Raw genomic sequence first — 19,833 nt, forward strand, 5'->3', positions numbered from 1 at the left:
CCTTTTCCGTTGGGTTTGGTGGAATAAATCCATCTGTCACCAGTATCGAGAAGATTTTTTTTTTAGCCTTTTCAAGGAAGGCAAGACTCTCAATAAATTACATCTATTCAAGATATTGCGATGTACCTGGGATTGATAAGTTGGAGTGAATAACACAAATGCTGGTTGATTGCCAGTCATGATTCTGGGTGCTTCGGTGGTCCCCAGTGCATTAGCAGAAGATTTGTTAAAACATTCTCGCCCCTGCCCTTATTGCTGGTGCCATCACTTGGTGCTCAGGAGTATAAAACACAGGAGCCTGCAGTTTTCGATGCACTGGACCACTGCTCGTAAACTTGTCTTGACTCAGTGCCATGTATGCTACTCACAATATGTGGAGCATTCATCCTTCATATTGCTAGCTGCATGGTGGATGGACTGATCCAAGCATAACAGCCTGTGGGGCACTTGTATTGCAAAAAGGCTCAACGGTCATTGGTGCATTAACTGCAGTAGTTTTAGAGCAGTACTCAAGGCAAGAATTTGTTTTAATTTAGGATCCTTAATGGCTGAGAGGCCAATACTCAGTTGGCATACACCATTGTCATGGATATTGGTCACAGATTCTGCATGGGGAAGAACTTTGCTCTGAGAGGTGTCAATATCTGTGATCACTGGACCCCGGCGGGGTAAATTTTGAGTAAAAAGAAGGGCTTCAACCTGGGGGACGTCACAAACAGCAAGCCCTGAGTCCCTACAGAATGAGGTAACTCAAGATTTAGCCATTGATCTTATGCAAACCTATGGGGTTCATGAGTGATGCCATTAGAGGGTGACAAAGACCCAGGCAGCTGGTCTGGTTTAATCATGTGACTTGTTAATGGAGCAGTGCTTCCTGAGCCATCGGTTGTATTGTTCTTTGGCTACAGTAAACCTGCAGAAGTGGACAGGGCATAGTCAAATGTTCCATTTACCATCCAGATACCAGTGGCTTATCTTTGTATATGGGTGTGCTCTCAACAAGAAGCATAACATTTTCAAGCTTTGAAGGTCTGTTTGTGCTTTTTCCATGTTTGTGCTTTTCTCTCCAGCTTAATTCATTGCCATTTTGCACATTCTGACCAACAGATTCCTTAAGCGTTGGTACCTTTTCCTCCTTGCACAATTGTTCTCCTAACCTTGAGGTTTTAAGAACGGTCGAGCTGATCACCACAATTTTTCCTCAGTGATTTTTTGAAGATCTTGTACAGCCCTTGTTTATTAGGTTGCTCCTTTTCTGAGGTTCTGGGGGCAACTTATATTTTGGGGTTAAGTACAGTTTTTATACTGCCATCAGAATCTTCTTTTGAAGCTGGTTTTTGATCCAACCGTTGAGTAGTAGAACTCTGTTTTTTGATTTTTGTCAATCTAAGATGGTGCTAATAACTTCCGTGACCTCTGCAAGCTTAGTAGATATCTTTGAGTAGTTTCTTATCTCTTAAGAGATTTTTTTACATCCCTGTCCATGGCATGCATATGGGAGTAAAAAGCTTTGCTATTTGATGACATTTCGCAAAGGATTTTTGTCTGATCGCTCAATTTTAGGCTGTGTTACTAAATTACTCGTCATAAGATCCAATGGGCTACACATAGCGTGAATAATGGCAAGAATTGGTTGCTCTGAGGGAGGTTCTGGCGGGAGATGACTTGTAATGTTGTGGTCAATGTGCTTGGGTGATCGTTATCCCTATTTTCAAGGTGTGGTCTGGGCAGGTGTTATCAGACCGAAACACACCATTAGTAGGTATCCACAAGGTTAAGGACTGCTTCGTCCAGTTCAAATTAAATGTCAGACTCCTCGAAAGAGGCATCAGTGGCTGATTTAAGCATTTCAATTGGGCCAGGACACTACCACCCTTCTCGGTCTTGCCGAATGGACTATTTAATGCTATGGCCGTTGACTCTAGGCTTCTAGTACCCCTGTGTCATAATCCTTATAGACAGCTGCTACAGTTAATATTTGGTACTTTGTCAGATCACAATCATTCTCAATTAAAAGAGAGCCATTCTCACTACTACAAGAGTTTGTGAAGTATTTTGACTCCTTCTCATACTTTAACTCCTGCTCTGGAGGTAAAAGAATGACTGTACTAATATCTTCTTTGAGGGTTTAACTTGTCCTTGATGTCGTTTCCTGAATAAACTCGCCCCTCAGGAAGTCAGTTACCTGGCTCTATGTGGAGGTGCATTGCGCTCCAAGTCTTTTTCTTTTTGTGTGCAGGGCGATAAACACTCACTACTTGCTCTGTCTGACAGCTGCTCAACAATAGCTGTGTTCACAAAATAATTAGTGATTTTATTTTGTGGCAGCTGCAATGTTACAGTATGGGTTAGTGTTTGTTGATCAATGCTCAATATGAGGCTCACTCTGCTGCAACTTGAAACCACTTGGTGCTTCCCTTTCTTTGGCCTCGCCCCACTAAGAACTAGCTCTCCAGGCAGCTCAGACTATGCTGAACTACGAACAGGGAAATATGTCTGAATGGTTGGAGAAGTGGACATAGGCCAATTTGTCTTCTGTAATGTACCAGGCAGAACTTTACCAACATCAGAGGCGAGCAAGAATCTTTTTGCAGCAAGAACATACAAAGTTTTTGTAGCATATGTAGAAGCACCTTCTGTACACTTGTAGGGAGCCTTAGGTGGAAGACTTCACCCACCACAGAGGCCATTCTTTCCTCAAGGACACCCCTGCGGGCATACTTATTAGGGGTGAGCGGAATTTGCGTAGTCACGCTACGGAAAGCTCTGCAAAATGGTAAAAAATCTCAGTGAGCACCGAAAAGTTCAGCGAACACGCAAAATTGCTTGTTCCGCCCGTTCGTGATGCTTTTTGTCCTGTTCGCGAACGCGGTTTGCGCGCTCGGGGAGAAATCTCTCACAAACATGCATTTTTAAAGCGCGAACAAGCAAAAAATGGCGCAAAGCTGCAAAATGTTTGGCAATTTCGCGTTCTCCACGGAATGCAAAATTACCCAAATTCCAAGAGCGGAACTGAATTTATCGCTCAGGACTAGTACTTATATTGAGTGAACATTGTTTCAACTCCTAAGTCCTGCAATTTCATATTTGTCTCCTTCTTCGAAGACACTATTCCAGAAACTATTTTCAACTGTTTCAGGCTGCCTTCGCTGGTGTAGGACCCTTATGGTGTATGACCTTATGGATCTTTCCCCTCAGGGGCCACGAGCACCCACAAACACCAGTACACTGTTGAGGCAGCATAAGGACCTACCAAGTCCCTGCCCTATCACGGTGACACCAGGTACACAAATATTCCAAAACGCCAGAGCTTCCAATTAGTCAAAAGATAAGCAAAGAATTGATCAAGAGACAAAAATAACCAACATATACCAGACACCGTGTCAGCAATGACTGTTTTTGTGGAATTACAGGTTGAGAAAGGGAACCCGTCAAATCTGTATCTGGTTTAGTACCTCTGGCAGCGTCATGTCTGCAGCATTTTTGCAACAATATGGATAGTCCAGTCAGTTTACTTAAGATGGAATAGGACAAGGAATACAATGCCCAAAGAGCTCAATACTGAGGCTACTGGTACGGTTGTCATAGCTGCCAAGGTTTCAGATTGCTTATGTGTGACATTTTCATATTTTTAGTGTTTTTTGGAGTGACATTTAAATAATGTGTGACACTTTCTCGCAAGTAAAATGAAGCGATGAAGACCAGGGAAATATTTAAATATCATAAATTACACTCATTTAAGCAATCAAAAATCCTTAGAGGATTTTAATACTGCTACAAACCACCATAAATGGAAGGGCAGTGGTGGCACCACTGTTATTAGAGAGACGTGCCTTTTAAAGATACTCAGTACCACCTGCCACGGACTCCGAGCACTTACTGAGAGGGAACACCTGTTAAAGTTCTGTTATCAGGGCAGCAACAATTTGTGGGGGCCAGAGCTGGATTACATGCAGAAAACTGAACATCCTGCCACAGTCTAGGTCGGACACCTATAACGAGATGACAGAAACAGTTTTAGGGATCCTGGCATAAGCAGCAGTGCCGACCGGGCCTCCTGGCTACTGCCTGGAAATCGATCAAATTAATGCAGCATCATTTGATTCTGTAAGCTCTCTACCCTACGTGGGGGCTGATCAAAGAAGCTGGCAGGCAAGAGGTGATACATTCGCTCTACTCGAAAATCCGTTTTGGATCTCTGAGACATTGGCCATTTAGCCATATTCTCATGAGAGTCTAGCCGTTGGCTCAAATACATACTGTCCCTGAGGTAGATTTCCAAGGGACTCCAGGTTGGCAATCTTTAAGCACAAGGACATTCCCCCATACCAACATTTAATGCTTGAACAGGAAGTCTACTATTGAGGTTGCCTCACCCAAACTACAGGCTATTCTTTTCGCTTCCAAGTCCTGAAGAAGACCCGTGGTGATATTTTATACAAACACAGTGTTATTCATTTGATAAAATCTAATACGTGCAACATTTATAGGTCATATTCGTAGTGATACAGGATACATTTTGTAAAAAATAGTATACTCCCTATGGAACAAATTGTTGCTACATACCACTAGATTTGCCAGGTTCTGTGGGATACTGGTTAACCCCATTAGTCTTAACTTTCAAGGAGGTGGCACAAGTGCTGCGGACTTTTCTACCAGATCTTTATACAGTGGACAATTTATAAGAGTAATGGCATGTTTGTTTCTGGGCGCAGTGACATTTACAGAATCCAGCTGAGGATCTAATCTAAAGAGATCTTTGTCAGGAGGTTTGCCTTTCTATTTAATTATATCATTTTACGGCATTTTCAGATTTATACTATAAAACACGTTACTCTCTGTCACCCTCTCCACTTTTATCACAAAAATAAATATATAGGTATACATTGTTCAATGCTTAGATGAACAGTTAATTATTACATGCTTATATTGTCTCAGTCAACATGGATGTCCTCCATTTCCCATGCTCTGCCGGCTTCTCCCCTTCAGATATGAATTACCCTATATTCTTGCCAGCTGGATCAAATATTGCCATGTTTATTTGGGCAGCACTCTAGATTCATTTATAGTCAGTTTAAGGAACATGCAGTGGTGTAGTCCCATAGCCCACGTTTTAAGAGATGAATGCACCACATACCCCCATTCCATGGTGATATTTCAGTTAGCCACCAAGAGCCATATGAAGGATGGTCATTTGAAAGCTATTTGAATAGTGATCTTCGGTGATACATAGTAACACAAGTTTGGATTTGTGGTTTATCTGGAAACCCTCCACTTTTCCCAGTGCTGCCAACACTCCACTCAGTAGCTATGGAGCACAGGACAGGCCATTTGGTGTGGAGAGAGTCTCCCATTCCTGTGTTGCATCGAAAGCAGTTAGGGCAAGGGATTTTGCCAAGCACCCCAAGAAAAGTTGAGTAGTATATATTCTCTGCAATATACGCAAGGATATTATTGCAAATTGTTTGGCGATGGCAATCACCCTGCGAGCCATCTTAACTTCTAACCAGTCCTCATTTGACAGGTTTTCCAAGACCTTTTTCCCATGCTACTGAAACCATCGAAAATTTCAAGAGATTTATTCACTAAAGTTCAATAGATCAATGAGATCTGTTTGGAGCCTATCTCACTGATCACCAGTTGGGCTTCTAGGGAATTGTATTTGGATGTTCAGTCAAATTCTTGACATACGGAGAATGGTGTGTCAAAGTTGAAGATAGTGAAGGAATTGTCGCCTTGTTGTTCAAGAAAGAGCTGTAGTTGCTTGAAGGAAACCATACAAGTCTCCTCAGGAATATCTACCAATGTAGAAATTTCAGTCCCGCCCTCTGAATACTTCTTGGGACATCACACCTTCAAGCAGGGTCCCCACCCAAGGACAGCCTCCTTAGTGAGTAAGCCCATACCAGCTCAAGACCCTGAGTGTTGCAGACTAAAGTTCCAAGATCCACCTCCCCGCCAGGGGAAATGGCTGTGGAATACAGGGACCATAGAAGAAGTGTCTGAACTCCCATGCTCGCCTTTCTGTGGCAAAGACGGGATCTGATTGTTGGAAGTGCACTGAGTAGTCTATCAGCAGAGGGTTGTCTTTCTCAATGTTAGGCTAAGTAGTTACACTGAAAATTCAAAGATCTTTTTTTCCAAACTATTTAGTAGGAGAACAAGGTGCAGTGCTTTAAAAGTAAGTGGTGTTCTGGACTGTTTGGCAGTCAGAAGATTATTAGATATTGCCGTTTCCCTTGCCAACACATTTGCTTCTATTCTAAATACTGCAAGTAGAGGAATACTGCAAGGACAGTCAACATCTGAGTATGGCTTAATGGCAGTAGTCCTGGAAGCACCCATAAGCGTCCTTATTGGGGTGGTGGCGGCTTGGCATTCATCATGAATTTATGGCATCTTACATGAAGCTCATCAGGTACCTGCCCACTCCCTAAAGTGCATATTTATCAGGATGAGAGAAGTAATTTTTAATATAAATAAAAATAAAAAAGAAGGTTCCCTTGTTAGGAGTACGGTATAAGGTCTAATTCCTTTTAGGAGTCGTGGACTTCCTGTGAGATAGTGTATGGCGTTTTAAGAGGTGCGGTCTGCACAGAAGATAGGCCTGAGGTAGTATAGTCATGAGCAAAGTTCTTTAAGAGTCTGAAGCACTGCTGGACTTCACTCTCAACCACTGGAGTTTCCGGCTTTGAAGGAAATTAAGCAAGTGAAGTGTCCGATGTGGAAAGTAGAGTTCTTGAATATGCTTTCTGGCACTTTTGAAGATCTTTTTGATGAGCCGGTTCCAGGTAGCTCACCTTCATGTGGAAATTCTGACTGCTTAATGGTAACAGTGAAATTCTACTTCTAAGTTGTTATATATTATTTGTAAAGAACAATGCACACCAAGGCTTCCTGGTGCTTGAGGGCACAAAACATTGGTGAAAAACTAGAAAAGGAGTTCACAGACAAATAGGGGACCTACTGATTAAAGTCCAGGTTCAACACATGCCTAAAGTGCAGAAGCTTTTGTTTGGGGCGAGGGGTAAAATATTACAGTGTTTGACAGCCGAGAACGAGAAGGTCCAGTCAACGAAAGAATCTCCGCAATCTTGGCACATCAAGACACCATAGACTGGCTAACCTATGGACGCGAAAAAGGGGGCAATCATGGATGTAAAAGGGGCAAAGAAGAGAGACTTTTGGAGCTAGAAAAGAAGGTGATTTGGTGTTCTGTTTACGTACTATGATCATGGCTTTAATGATGACTCTGGAGTGAAAAAGCAGCCAGTGCAGGGATAGGAGGATGGGGTTAATCTGAGCTCCTCAGGGTCTAACTGTCGCTAAGCTAGCTGCTTAGTTCCGAAAGAGTTGAAGGTAACAAGCAATCTAACCAGGACTGCAAAATAGACTGAACTGGCATAGTTAAATCAGGACTGGATGAGTATTTACCACCGTGGTCTGTAGTTTGCTTCAAAGACGTGCATGATCTTTTTTGGGATCTTGACATGGACGAAGCAGGTTTTGGTCACATATTTAGGCTTCTATGCAGAGAATAAAAGTTGGATGGAGCAGTGGCTCCATACTGGAGGCTGAACGCCTCTTGGTGCAAGGAGCACCTTACTCACGTTCTTTGTAGATTTCTAATCCATTACGAACAGAGTCTTAAGGTTTTCCAACTATCTCCTTTTGGGGGATCTGAATCTACATCTTGACTCCGTGGAGTCAACTGATTCCATTGTATTTATGGAGAACCTCCAGTTGGCAATGCTCTCTCAATGGGTGACGCATCCGACCCATAAGGGGGGTCATACTCTGGATCCTATCTGCTCCAACTTCCCGCTGCAAGTCAGCAAGCCGTGCCCGATCACTTGGTCTGATCACTTCCCGAGATTTTTTTCATGGCGAGCCCCACGCCAGCACATATCAACTCAGGTCCATCGCACTCCCACAGCCAGGAAGCTGGATGCTTCTCTCCTAGGTGGACACCTGGCGGCTTCACGCCCTACCTTCTTGGGCGCCCTTCAGGACAATGTCACCTTATTCTCAAGCTGGATTAGCGATGCCGTTACGACCCTTGCTCCATCGGGTTCCGGTAAACTGGTGAGGGAGTCACCCTCCAAGCCTTGGTTTACCTCGGAGCTGAAGGCTCTCAAGCATGACTGCAAGGTTTTGGAGAGAGCTTGGCGGGCTAGCAGCTATAGTCCTATCGCCAAACAGGCGCTTAGAGTTAAACAGAAAATGTACTACCTAGCCATTGCCACGGAAAAAAGCAAGCATTTTGCTACTCGCATCGGGCGAATAATAATGCTAAAGAAATCTTTGCAATTGTGCAGAGTTTCATTACGCCAAGTGCCCAGGAGGTGGTGGTCCCTCCCTCTGATAATTGGTGTAACATCCTGTCCAATCATTTCAGGTTAAAAATTTGCGATATCCATGCTTCTTTTCCGGAAAATTCTAATTCTATCTTGCCTACTTAATTGTATGTCCCGAAGAGGGATCCAGGTCATTCCTTCTCGGCGTTTTGTCCTATAGACCTTTTGGTCTCGCACCGAATCCTTGGAGCACTGAAATCAGGCTCCCCTAAGGACCCCTGCGCAGCCAGGCTGTTGGCCGAATTGGCCGACACGATTAACCCGGAAGTCAATGTCTTGATTAACCAGTTGCTTCGGGAGGCATATGTCCCGTGTTCTTGGAAGCAGGCACTTCTACTCCCCCTGCTCAAGAAGTCTACCCTTGATCCGGCCCTCCCGGCCAATTATCGACCCATTTCTCTCCTGCCTAGTTTGGCCAAGGTTTGTGAAAAGGTAGTGACCTCGCAGCTTACTAATTTTGTGGAGAAGGTGGGTTTGCTCCACCCGGCGCAATCAGGGTTCCGTGCCTCCTATAGTACGGAGTCAGCACTGTTGGAGGTGACGGAAGCTATCCGTGACTGTTTAGATGCCGGCGGGAGAGCAGCTCTGGTGATGCTGGACCTCTCGGCGGCATTTGATACGGTTCCCCACTCTCTTCTCCTTGAGCGGCTCAATGACATTGGCATTGTTGGTACTGCCTGGAGTTGGCTCAGATCTTTTCTGGAAGACCGGTCACAACAGGTCTGGCTGCCCCCGTGCGCTTCGGAACCCACTCCCCTTTCCACTGGCGTCCCGCAGGGCTCCTCCCTTAGCCCCCTTGTGTTCAACATCTACATGACTCCCCTGATCTACCTGGCGGAGTCATTGGGGGCTAAGGTGATGGCTTATGCGGATGATACGCAGTTATTGTTCACCTGGAAAAGGGGTGAGGACTCGGTCAGCTCCGTGCAGCGGTGTCTCTTCGGTGTTTCATTGGCTGTCCAATGCACAACTTAAGTGCAATGAAGAGAAATCGGAGGTGCTCCTGTTTGGTCGGTTCCCTGCGGATTTTAGAGTCACCCTCTGGCCATCTGACTTTCCGCCCCCTCAGTCTGACAAGGGTCTAGCAAAAAATCTAGGGGTCTGGTTTGAGGAAAACCTTAATTTTGCGACTCACGTTAAGAAACTTACAGGGACCTGCTTTGGCATCTTAAAAACGCTGCGAAAATTTCTCCCTCTCCTGCCAGCCGGTGCCAAAGAAACGGTTGTCCGGGCACTTATTCTCTCCCGGCTCGACTATTCTAACGCTCTCCTGGTGGGATGTCCGGGGTTTCTTACCAGGAAGCTGCAGGTAGTACAAAATGCGGCAGCTAGACTTCTGCTGGGACTTTCTCCCAGGCAGTGTGTGCAGGCCCATCTTCGCCTCCTACACTGGCTCCCAGTTGAGTCTCGGTTTAAATTTAAAATGCTGTCCATTGTTCAACGGGCCTTGTATGGGCTGGGCCCACTCTACCTTCAGAAGCGCTTTGCCTTTTACACGCCCTCTAGACAATTGCGTTCTTCGGAAAAATTCCTTATACAGACTCCCCGGTTTAAACGCCATCGGCTGGGCGGCTGTTCCTTCACTCGTAAAGCTGGCTTAGCCTGGAATGAGCTCCCTCTTGCCCTCAGGATGGTTTCTGACCCGGCAGTTTTTAAGAAGAAACTGAAAACACTGTTGTTCTGATGCCTTTTTCTCCTTCCTGACATGCTGAGTCTACAGCCGGTTCTGTGGTAGGCTTCTTTGGTAGCAGCGCCGGGATACTTTTAGTAGCTGTGCGCTCTATAAAACTAGTATAACATAACATAACATCTGCCAAAGAGTCAAATAATCTCTCCGCCCTTACATGTCCTGAGAGATATGGTTTGCCAAAATAATTACGCTTACAAAAAGAGCAAACATAGTAGGCACGCTTCAGACTGGCCTTAGGGTTATTTTCTGCCTGCTTTTCGAAGAGTAGAGATGTCTGTAAAATGCTGAAGACAGTCAGGGAGCAACCAGTCAAGAACACTGGAGAACAACACTACCCATTAAAGACTACAGTGAAAAAGTTGATTTAGAATGACTATCCTATCAAAGGAAAACAAAAATAGAATAGCCTTGGGCTCAAAAATCTCGACCACAAGATACAGGAAAAAAAAAAAAAAAGAAATGAGGTAATTGCTAGTGCAGGGCATGATGGTGGTGCTGGCTCCCGCAAAGGAAAAGTACCACTTTTCAGTGTCATTTGGTTCCTGGCTATATAATCCAGCTTCTCTTTGCTCGCCTTTATAAATGTTTTTTTAAGCTTCTTTTCCTCTACTGACATTTATAATTTTAAGTGTAGTTGGGATCTTTTGTTTTAATAAAAATACACATGAAATTCATCCAATAGGTAGGCAAAAATGTGCATTATTTATACAACGTCTTGGAGAGATTATCCGTATTTCTGAAAAAACATTCAGACCAACACAGACAGGGCTTTTCAGTGTTAAGGACAATCAATGAAGATACCATGAGGGAGAACTGAAGGTGACTTTATAGACTACTGGGGTCTGGTTACACTCATCAGTTGAGAGATTCTTTCAAAATCCTTTGTAATTGTCCTGATCTAGTACATTGGGCTCTGGTTACACTCATCTGTTGAGAGATTCTTTCAAAATCCTTTGTAATTGTCCTGATCTAGTACATAACAGCAATTGCAATGAAAGTCAGGTGACCAATCACAGACATGCTGCAGAAACCCATGTAAATCGTGGAGGGTCTGTCCTGTGAGCAGGTAGAGATCTGTGCAAACTTTCAGGGAAAGACAATGTTTAAATGTCTAGTAACCCAATGCATCTAATCTCTGGTGGTTAAAATAAACAACATCCCTTGTAAAATGCAGCATCTATGTTTACAATGTCCCCCCACTTCAAAAATAAGTAGAATATCTGGCTCGAATTGGAACTTGATGTGGTTAGCACAGAAATGTACACTTTTCTGTTTCAACACTTCATAGCAAAGAAACAGAAGTAAACATATGTTCACTTACTAGACACTTCATGTCTATAAATACCTGATTCTCTTTAGCAGAAGATTCCAAGAAAGCAGCATTCCATGATTCTGCCACAGCTTTTCCTTCCTCATAGCTGATCACCCTAGAGATTAAATGAAATTAGCACACTTCTACAAAGTTGTAAAAGCAATTATCACTGGTACTGTTAGCTCTACATTGTAGGTATTCTCACCAAAGTCATAAAATGTTGCATAGTCCTTGCTTGCAAGTGGGTACCATGGAACAGTCAGGCAGCGAGAAGAAGACTGTGCATGTATATATATATATATATATATATATATATATTCACTGAAAAAACCATAGGTTTCAGGCCTTATATAGTTAGGAATCAGCATTTAAAAAACCTTTGAAATTCACTGAAAAAACCATAGGTTTCAGGCCTTATATAGTTAGGAATTAGCATTTAAAAAAAAACCTTTGAAATTCACTGAAAAAACCATAGGTTTCAGGAGTTATATAGTTAGGAATTAGTTTTTAAAAAACCTTTGAAATTCACTCAAAAAACTATAAGTTTTAGTGGTGTTATAGTTAGCTGGACATTTTACTCATACAAAACCAATGAAATTGCTCCTATATAGTTAGTTGTACTAACTATATTTCGTGCACCCGCAATCCACTGCTGATGATGTCACATATTAGATCATTCATGAGATGGTCAGTGACATCACTGATGACATCTCAAATGACATCACTGATGACATCATCCACGTGACAATCACATACACCTTTTCATACACTATTACAATTTTTCATCAATGTTTGTAAAATACAGAGTATCATATTTAAATCCATTGTCACAGCAATACAAGTATCTAAAAATCCACTCAGTCATTCATAGATGTATACACACATCTAATCACTTACCTATGGATTCACTCATACATGCTGTCAATGAACAATAGAACACTATCAAAAATACTTATACATCTATATCGACATTAAACAACAGCACGCATCCTATTCACATATGAAGTCATCCTACTCACTTATGCAAACAATGGATCATACTTACATATTTACTTAGCAAAACACTTATACAAACACCACTTCTTCTATTCATTTAGATAGTAAGTCATACTTAGTGAATTATAAAATCATTATTACAAGTATACAGTTATCCATACAGTCACTCACACAATCATTGTGTCTTATGTATACTTATTTATATACAACAACTGACACATACACTGCCTTTTATTTTTCTAGTTTGTTGGACCTGTACCTTTGAGAAATATATTTGCTCATCACCACACCCATAAAGAGATTCCCTCACCCAAACTGTTAGAACATGTAGTTTTAACTTCATATATCTACTGAATCAACTATTCACACATCTTTGGACAGTCACACCCCCCCCACCGAACCACACACACTTTCACACTCCCATACAAATACTCAGTTAACTAATCAATAACTAATATAGACTTTCACATAGCTAGTAATCAACTGTAGAATCAGTTTACACAACAACTGACAAAGTGATACAGATATTCACACAGTTTAGTCACTATCCACTATATTTAGTGAGACATTATAAATTGGTCAAGTAAACAGTCAATTATACTGCTACTAAATCCTCCATCCAAATATTTATTTATATATATCCACTCATTCTTCAATGTAAATTGCTATATATATAATGCATATTTAAATAACGAAGCAAACCACATTCACTGGATGATGTCATCAGTGATGTCATCAGTGATGTCATTTGAGATGTCATCAGTGATGTCACTGACCATGTCATGAATGATGTAATATGTGACATCATCAGCAGTGGATTGCGGGTGCGCGAAATATAGTTAGTACAACTAACTATATAGGAGCAATTTCATTGGTTTTGTATGAGTAAAATGTCCAGCTAACTATAACACCACTAAAACTTATAGTTTTTTGAGTGAATTTCAAAGGTTTTTTAAAAACTAATTCCTAACTATATAACTCCTGAAACCTATGTTTTTTTCAGTGAATATATATATGTGAATATATATTACCTACTGGCGGTCGCCAGTAGGTATATATAGTTAGGATTTTTTCCCTATGGGATTTTTGAAAATTCTAGGTCTAATAACTTTGGCGTTTGTGGACGGAATTGGCTGAAATTTTCTGGAAAATGGAACATTTTGTTTCTGAGCAGCCCCTGGAAATTTGGGGGGGGTTCGTCCAGGGGGGGTCGAGAAAAAAGGGGGGTCCCAAAACGTGTTTTTAACATTGAGTTTTCCATAGGGCGGTTGGCCTCACTTTTAGCCCGAACGGCTGAATGGATTTGCATGAAACTTGGCAAAATTGTACGGACTGGTAGCCCGATGTGCCTTTTGTAGGTCTCAATATATGTGCTCCAGTGGATTTTGAGAAATTAACGTTTAAAAAAAGATATATATCTGTAAGCGCGCTCTGGGCAGCGCTCCGGTCCGCGGACCTTAAGCGTACCGGAACTTCGCGTAGCGAAGCTGATTGGCTCTCCGGTGTCTGTCAACATTCTAAACAGTCCGGAGCGGCCGCCATCTTGTCTCTCGGTAGGATTGAGAGACAAGAGGAGGCCAAAACAAAGGGGGAAATAACCATAAGGGGGCATACTAGATCCTCCCTGACCCCCTAGGTTTAATGTGGAGGTTTTAAAAGGGCCCCGCGGGGCAAAAAAAACAAAATTTTTTTTTTGTTTTTTTTGCGTGGGTAGCGCCCGGTCCGCGAACTGGGAAGCGTTCTGGGCAGCGTACTGCAATGAAAAATGAATGATAGACTTTTCAAATACTGTATGTTAATTGATTGTTGGTTTTGTTGATTATTTTTTATTTTTTAAGCAATTATTTATTATTGTGATTGTGTTTCAAAATTTAATAACATTTCTAACATTTCACTGTCTGAAATGTCGTCATTTTCATTGAACATAGCTTGTAATCTATGAGGGTGTAAAATGTCCTCATTTTGAAGGAGGTCATCCACTGCTTGCACACATTGCAGTAGTTCTTGGTCCCAAGTTTCATCCATAAATTCTATATAATTTGGATCAATTAATTCTTGGCTGCTCTGTTGCAGGACAATTTGAAATGAAACTTTCTGTTCGCCTTCCATGTTGCCTGAAATTTGGATAAAAAAAAAATATATTAGTAGAGATAGGGCACTGTTGGGATTAATTTTAGATAGGCATTTTTTAACAGAGAATTTATCTTTGGGCAGTGTATAGTATCAGAGTGGAAGTAGGAATATAAAAAAGTGTATGTGATTTAACGTAAGTAAATTCATAATTATAAAAGAGAAGCCTAACTCCATCCATAACTATAACAGAGAAGTCTATCTAAATCTATAACTACTACAGAGGGATAGTATATAACTATCAGAAAAAGTTTACCATATTAACTTATAGTGCACAATATAGTTCAGTTTTTAAAATAACAACTTACCTTTAGAAAGAAGTTGAAGTGATTAGTGAAAATCCAATTGAAATGTACACCAGGAAGTAGTAGTCAAAATGGCTGTGTTTCATTCTCTTCTTTTATATATATTCAGGTACATAACCAATCAAATGTCAGGTAAAAAAAATAGAAAATGAAAGTAACATTTTAATTGGTTGTCAATTCCAACACTTCAGATGTGTTTTGAGAAGTAATTTACCTCAGGGTATTTAGAGAGGTCTACAGGCTAAATGGCTAAATGGAATTCCAATCAAATTTGTGAAAATGGTAGGGATTGGTATGTAGTATGAGCTAATCTATATTTGGTGAAATTGTCTCCAGTGGCTTTTCTGTAAACTACTTTCCCACCTTTTTTGATGGTGCGCTTCCCAGGGAGCGACCCGGTACGCGAACCGTTGAGCGCCCCGGTTCGCGAACCTTAAGCGTTACGGGAGTCCACCATTTTGTGTTTCGGTCGAATTAAGATACAAAATGGAGGGCAAATAATGTTCAGAATGGGTAGAAGGGGGCACGGTAGACTTATCTTGACCCCCTAGGTTTTGTGAGGGTGGCTGAGGAGGCTTATATGTGCGAAAAAAAACCATTTTTTAAAACAATTTCGCGAGGTTAGCTCCCGGTTCGCGTACCGGGTAGCGCCCCAGGGAGCATACTTTGTTGAAAATTAGTGAAACATGTTACAGTAAAATAATAATTGTGAGTGATCAGATGTAGGGTAGCTCTGAGAAGAGCTTTTGGGTTTATGGTACATTTAGGTACTTATAAGTAGGTACCAATGCACAGTCTTAAATTCAGAGTGAAAATTCTGTTGCCCTCATCTGAGAAGTGAACTCCATCTCCTCTGTAGATATCTTGCATGTAGTAACACAAGTTATTGTTGTACATGGAGCCCATTCCATGGTCTCTCATGTAAGCTGAAACAGATTTGTTTACATGCTTCCTCGACTTCTCAATTTGTGGACAAAATTGGTTTGACCACCTCCATTTCTGTCTTTGGCATATATTTGAATATACCAAGGCAGTCTGAGGAAAAAGTGCCATTAATTGCTCAAAGGTGTCCTTTAAAAGCATTTCCAGACCTACCCCAGTCAAAGTGCCCAAATCATTACCTCCACAGTGCACAATTAACAGGTCAGGTTTGGGCAAATGCATAAAGGTTTTCACCAATGGTATCAATTGGTGACATTTTAATCCTCTGTGGCCAAACCACTTAATTTCCACATCTTGTAAATTGAGGTTAGGTAATTTTCTGTTCTCAGCATACCTGTGAGCCCAGTGGATATAACTATGTCCAACAATCCAGACAGAAAACATGGTGAGAGAAGGTTCTCCTGCAGTCAGATGAAGTGTGGCAATGAAATGGCAGTTGAAAAAATGAGAGTTTAAAATGAAAAAAACTGTGGAGTTTCTGTGTTCATGAAGCAGTAACAGTGATTGGTGGATTTTGATTGCTGAAAACAGAAAGTTAGGGTGCATGGATGAGTTATTTGAAAGATGTATTTTGAATGGTCAATAAAAAATCATTAAATGAAAGAATGCACTGGATATGCAGGTGCACTGAGAGTTCAGAGTTCAATTGCAACATTGTTGTGTGAACTTGCAAACACCAGAAGTCTTCCAAGAGGTGGTTGCCATGCAGAAAAGGCATGAAATGGCAGAGGGGGGAAGGGTTTTCATTTGAAAAAAAGTGAGGGAAGAGTTTTGATTGGGTGACATGAGAGATATGTGTGAAGAATTACAGCATTTCTGTGCTTTTGATAGCTGCAGACTCTGGAGTGCATACCTTTTGCTCTGCTGAAGACAAATTGGTGTGTTTCTGAGACTGTTTTCAAACTCAAAGTATTTGCTAAGGTGAGAAAATATTTCTTTAATTTAGATAGAGAATAGTGTGCTTTAAGGAGAAAATTATGAATTATGTGGCGCAAATTGCTTGTAAATATGCTCCCACCTGTGCATGGAAAATTTAGATTTTGAATGTTTGTGTTACATAGCCATGTTAAAAGTGATACAAACATGCTGCAAAGGCAATCAAAAAACGCTTTTATGTGTCTTAAGGACATTTTAAGTAATTTTCCCATGTGCAGTGTTTTGAAATTATGATTTGAAAATCGTTTTTGGGGAAAAGGAATTGTTTTTAAATTTATGACAAGGACATAATGGTGTATGCTTCTTTATAAGGCAATTGACTGTCCCTGATGTTATTTTTCCCATTTTAATGTAAGACCTTTCTCTGTGGCGCAAATTGCTTGTAAATATGCTCCCACCTGTGCATGGCAAATTTAGATTTTAAATGTTTGTGTTACATAGCCATGTTAAAAGTGACCCAACCATGCTGTAAAGGCAATCAAAAAACACTTTCATGTGTCTTAAGGACATTTTAAGTAATTTCCCTGTGGGCAGTGTTTTCAAATTATGAATTGAAAATCGTTTTTGAGGTAAAGGAATGTTGTTAAAATTTATGTGCACCATATGCCTCCAAATTTCTTTTTCAGGGGTGCAGCAGGGTGTTCTTGAGACAACCCTGCACCTTTGGAAAAATTCCTAATTTGCGATGAGCTAATTGCTAATCGCAAATTGCACCTTCATTCATATGGGCATCCTGGCCCATGGAAATGAATGGGTAATTTGCAATTAGCAATTTGCTCATTGCAAATTTGGAATGGTAAAGAATCGCTATTTATTCCTTAAAATTCGCTATTTAGGAAATGCAAAATAGTTTGATGGTACATATGGCGGTTGATGTCTAACAAGATAAGAAGCTTAGGGATACATTTATGATGACTGGCGCAATGAAGTGGACATTACTTACTTCATTGGTAGAGCTTTACATGTATTATGTCCTCTGTATTCTTCATCAAGCGTAACTTTAATCTGCAATCCTGAGTAGGCCTCACCTTAAACAAACCTCTGGATAGGCCACACCTTATCGTCATCCTGAATTAATCATTTAAAATGCTAGGGACACATTTATGATAGGTGTATGCCTCTTTTGCGCCACTTACAAAACACTGTCCACGGGGAAATGACTTAAAATGTCCTTAAGACACATGAATGTGTTTTTTTAAAGCGTTTGCAATTTTTTTGGGTCACTTTTAACATGGCTATGTGACTCAAACAGTCAAAATCTAAATTCACCATGCACAGGTGGGAGCATATTTACAAGGAATGTGCTCCATGGGGAAAGGTCTTATAATGTAATATGGGAAAAATGACATCAGAGACAGTGAAATGCCTTATAGAGAAGCATACACCATTATGTCCTTGTCATAAATTTGCAAACCATTCCTTTTCCCCAAAAACGATTTTCAAATCATAATTTGAAAACACTGCACATGTGGAAATGACTTAAAATGTCCTTAAATCAAAATTTGCTATTCCTTATTTTGCGATTGCACTGAAGGATTTGCAAATTTTGCGATTCCTTAAAAGCAATGTATCAAACAAAAAATATGTAAAAAATGACATTAAGGATTTGGAAACTACCACCAACTTCTAGTTTGTGGTAATTTGCGAATTCTTTTCAAAAAGCATTTTTTTACAAAAAACAAAAGGTGCCATATGACGCCAATACATGTCCTTAGGGCATGTATGTATGCCATATGCCCCCAAACTTCTTTTTCAGGGGTGCAGCTGGGTGTTCTTGAGATACCCCTGCACCCTTGGAAAAATTCCTAATTTGCGATGAGCTAATTGCTAATCGCAAATTGCACCTTCATTCCTATGGGCCTCCTAGCCCATGGAAATGAATGGGTAATTTGCAATTAGCAATTTGCTCATTGCAAATTAGGAATGGTAAAGAATTGCTATTTATTCCTTAAAATTCGCTATTTAGGAAATGTAAAATAGTTTGATGGTACATATGGTGGTTCATCTGTAACAAGATAAGAAGCTTAGGGATACATTTATGATGACTGGCGCAATAAAGTGCACATCACTTACTTCATTGGTAGGCCTTTACATGTATTATCTCCTCTGTATTCTTCATCAAGCGTAACTTTAATCTGCAATCCTGAGTAGGCCTCACCTTAAACAAACCTCTGGATAGGCCACACCTTATCGTCATCATGAATTAATCATTTAAAATGCTAGGGACAGATTTATGATAGGTGTATGCCTCTTTTGCGCCACTTACAAAACACTGTCCACGGGGAAATGACTTAAAATGTCCTTAAGACACATGAATGTGTTTTTTTAAAGCGTTTGCAATTTTTTTGGGTCACTTTTAACATGGCTATGTGACTCAAACAGTCAAAATCTAAATTCACCATGCACAGGTGGGAGCATATTTACAAGGAATGTGCTCCATGGGGAAAGGTCTTATAATGTAATATGGGAAAAATGACATCAGAGACAGTGAAATGCCTTATAGAGAAGCATACACCATTATGTCCTTGTCATAAATTTGCAAACCATTCCTTTTCCCCAAAAACGATTTTCAAATCATAATTTGAAAACACTGCACATGTGGAAATGACTTAAAATGTCCTTAATTCAAAATTTGCTATTCTTTATTTTGCGATTGCACTGAAGGATTTGCAAATTTTGCGATTCCTTAAATGCAATGTATCAAACAAAAAATATGTAAAAAATAACATTAAGGATTTGGAAACTACCACCAACTTCTAGTTTGTGGTAATTTGCGAATTCTTTTCAAAAAGCATTTTTTTCCAAAAAACAAAAGGTGCCATATGACGCCAATACATGTCCTTAGGGCATGTATGTGCGCCATATGCCCCCAAATTTCTTTTTCAGGGGTGCAGCAGGGTGTTCTTGAGATACCCCTGCACCCTTGAAAAAATTCCTAATTTGCGATGAGCTAATTGCTAATCGCAAATTGCACCTTCATTCCTATGAGCCTCCTAGCCCATGGAAATGAATGGGTAATTTGCAATTAGCAATTTGCTCATTGCAAATTAGGAATGGTAAAGAATTGCTATTTATTCCTTAAAATTCGCTATTTAGGAAATGCAAAATAGTTTGATGGTACATATGGTGGTTCATCTGTAACAAGATAAGAAGCTTAGGGATACA

General features: G+C 40.8%; 1 protein-coding gene across 2 annotated transcripts in view; it reads right to left on the reverse strand.

Moving 5' to 3' along the window:
• Positions 1-19,833, reverse strand: part of RHEB (Ras homolog, mTORC1 binding) — a 260,875-nt gene that overhangs the window by 19,139 nt on the left and 221,903 nt on the right. For both annotated transcript variants that reach the window (XM_078663214.1, XM_078663215.1), the window contains exon 7: positions 11,393-11,474. In XM_078663214.1, the coding sequence (XP_078519340.1) occupies positions 11,393-11,474 (82 nt within the window). The remainder of the gene's footprint in view (positions 1-11,392; positions 11,475-19,833) is intronic.

Source organism: Lissotriton helveticus, chromosome 10 (genome assembly GCF_964261635.1).
Source record: "Lissotriton helveticus chromosome 10, aLisHel1.1, whole genome shotgun sequence".
NCBI classification, from domain to species: domain Eukaryota; kingdom Metazoa; phylum Chordata; class Amphibia; order Caudata; family Salamandridae; genus Lissotriton; species Lissotriton helveticus.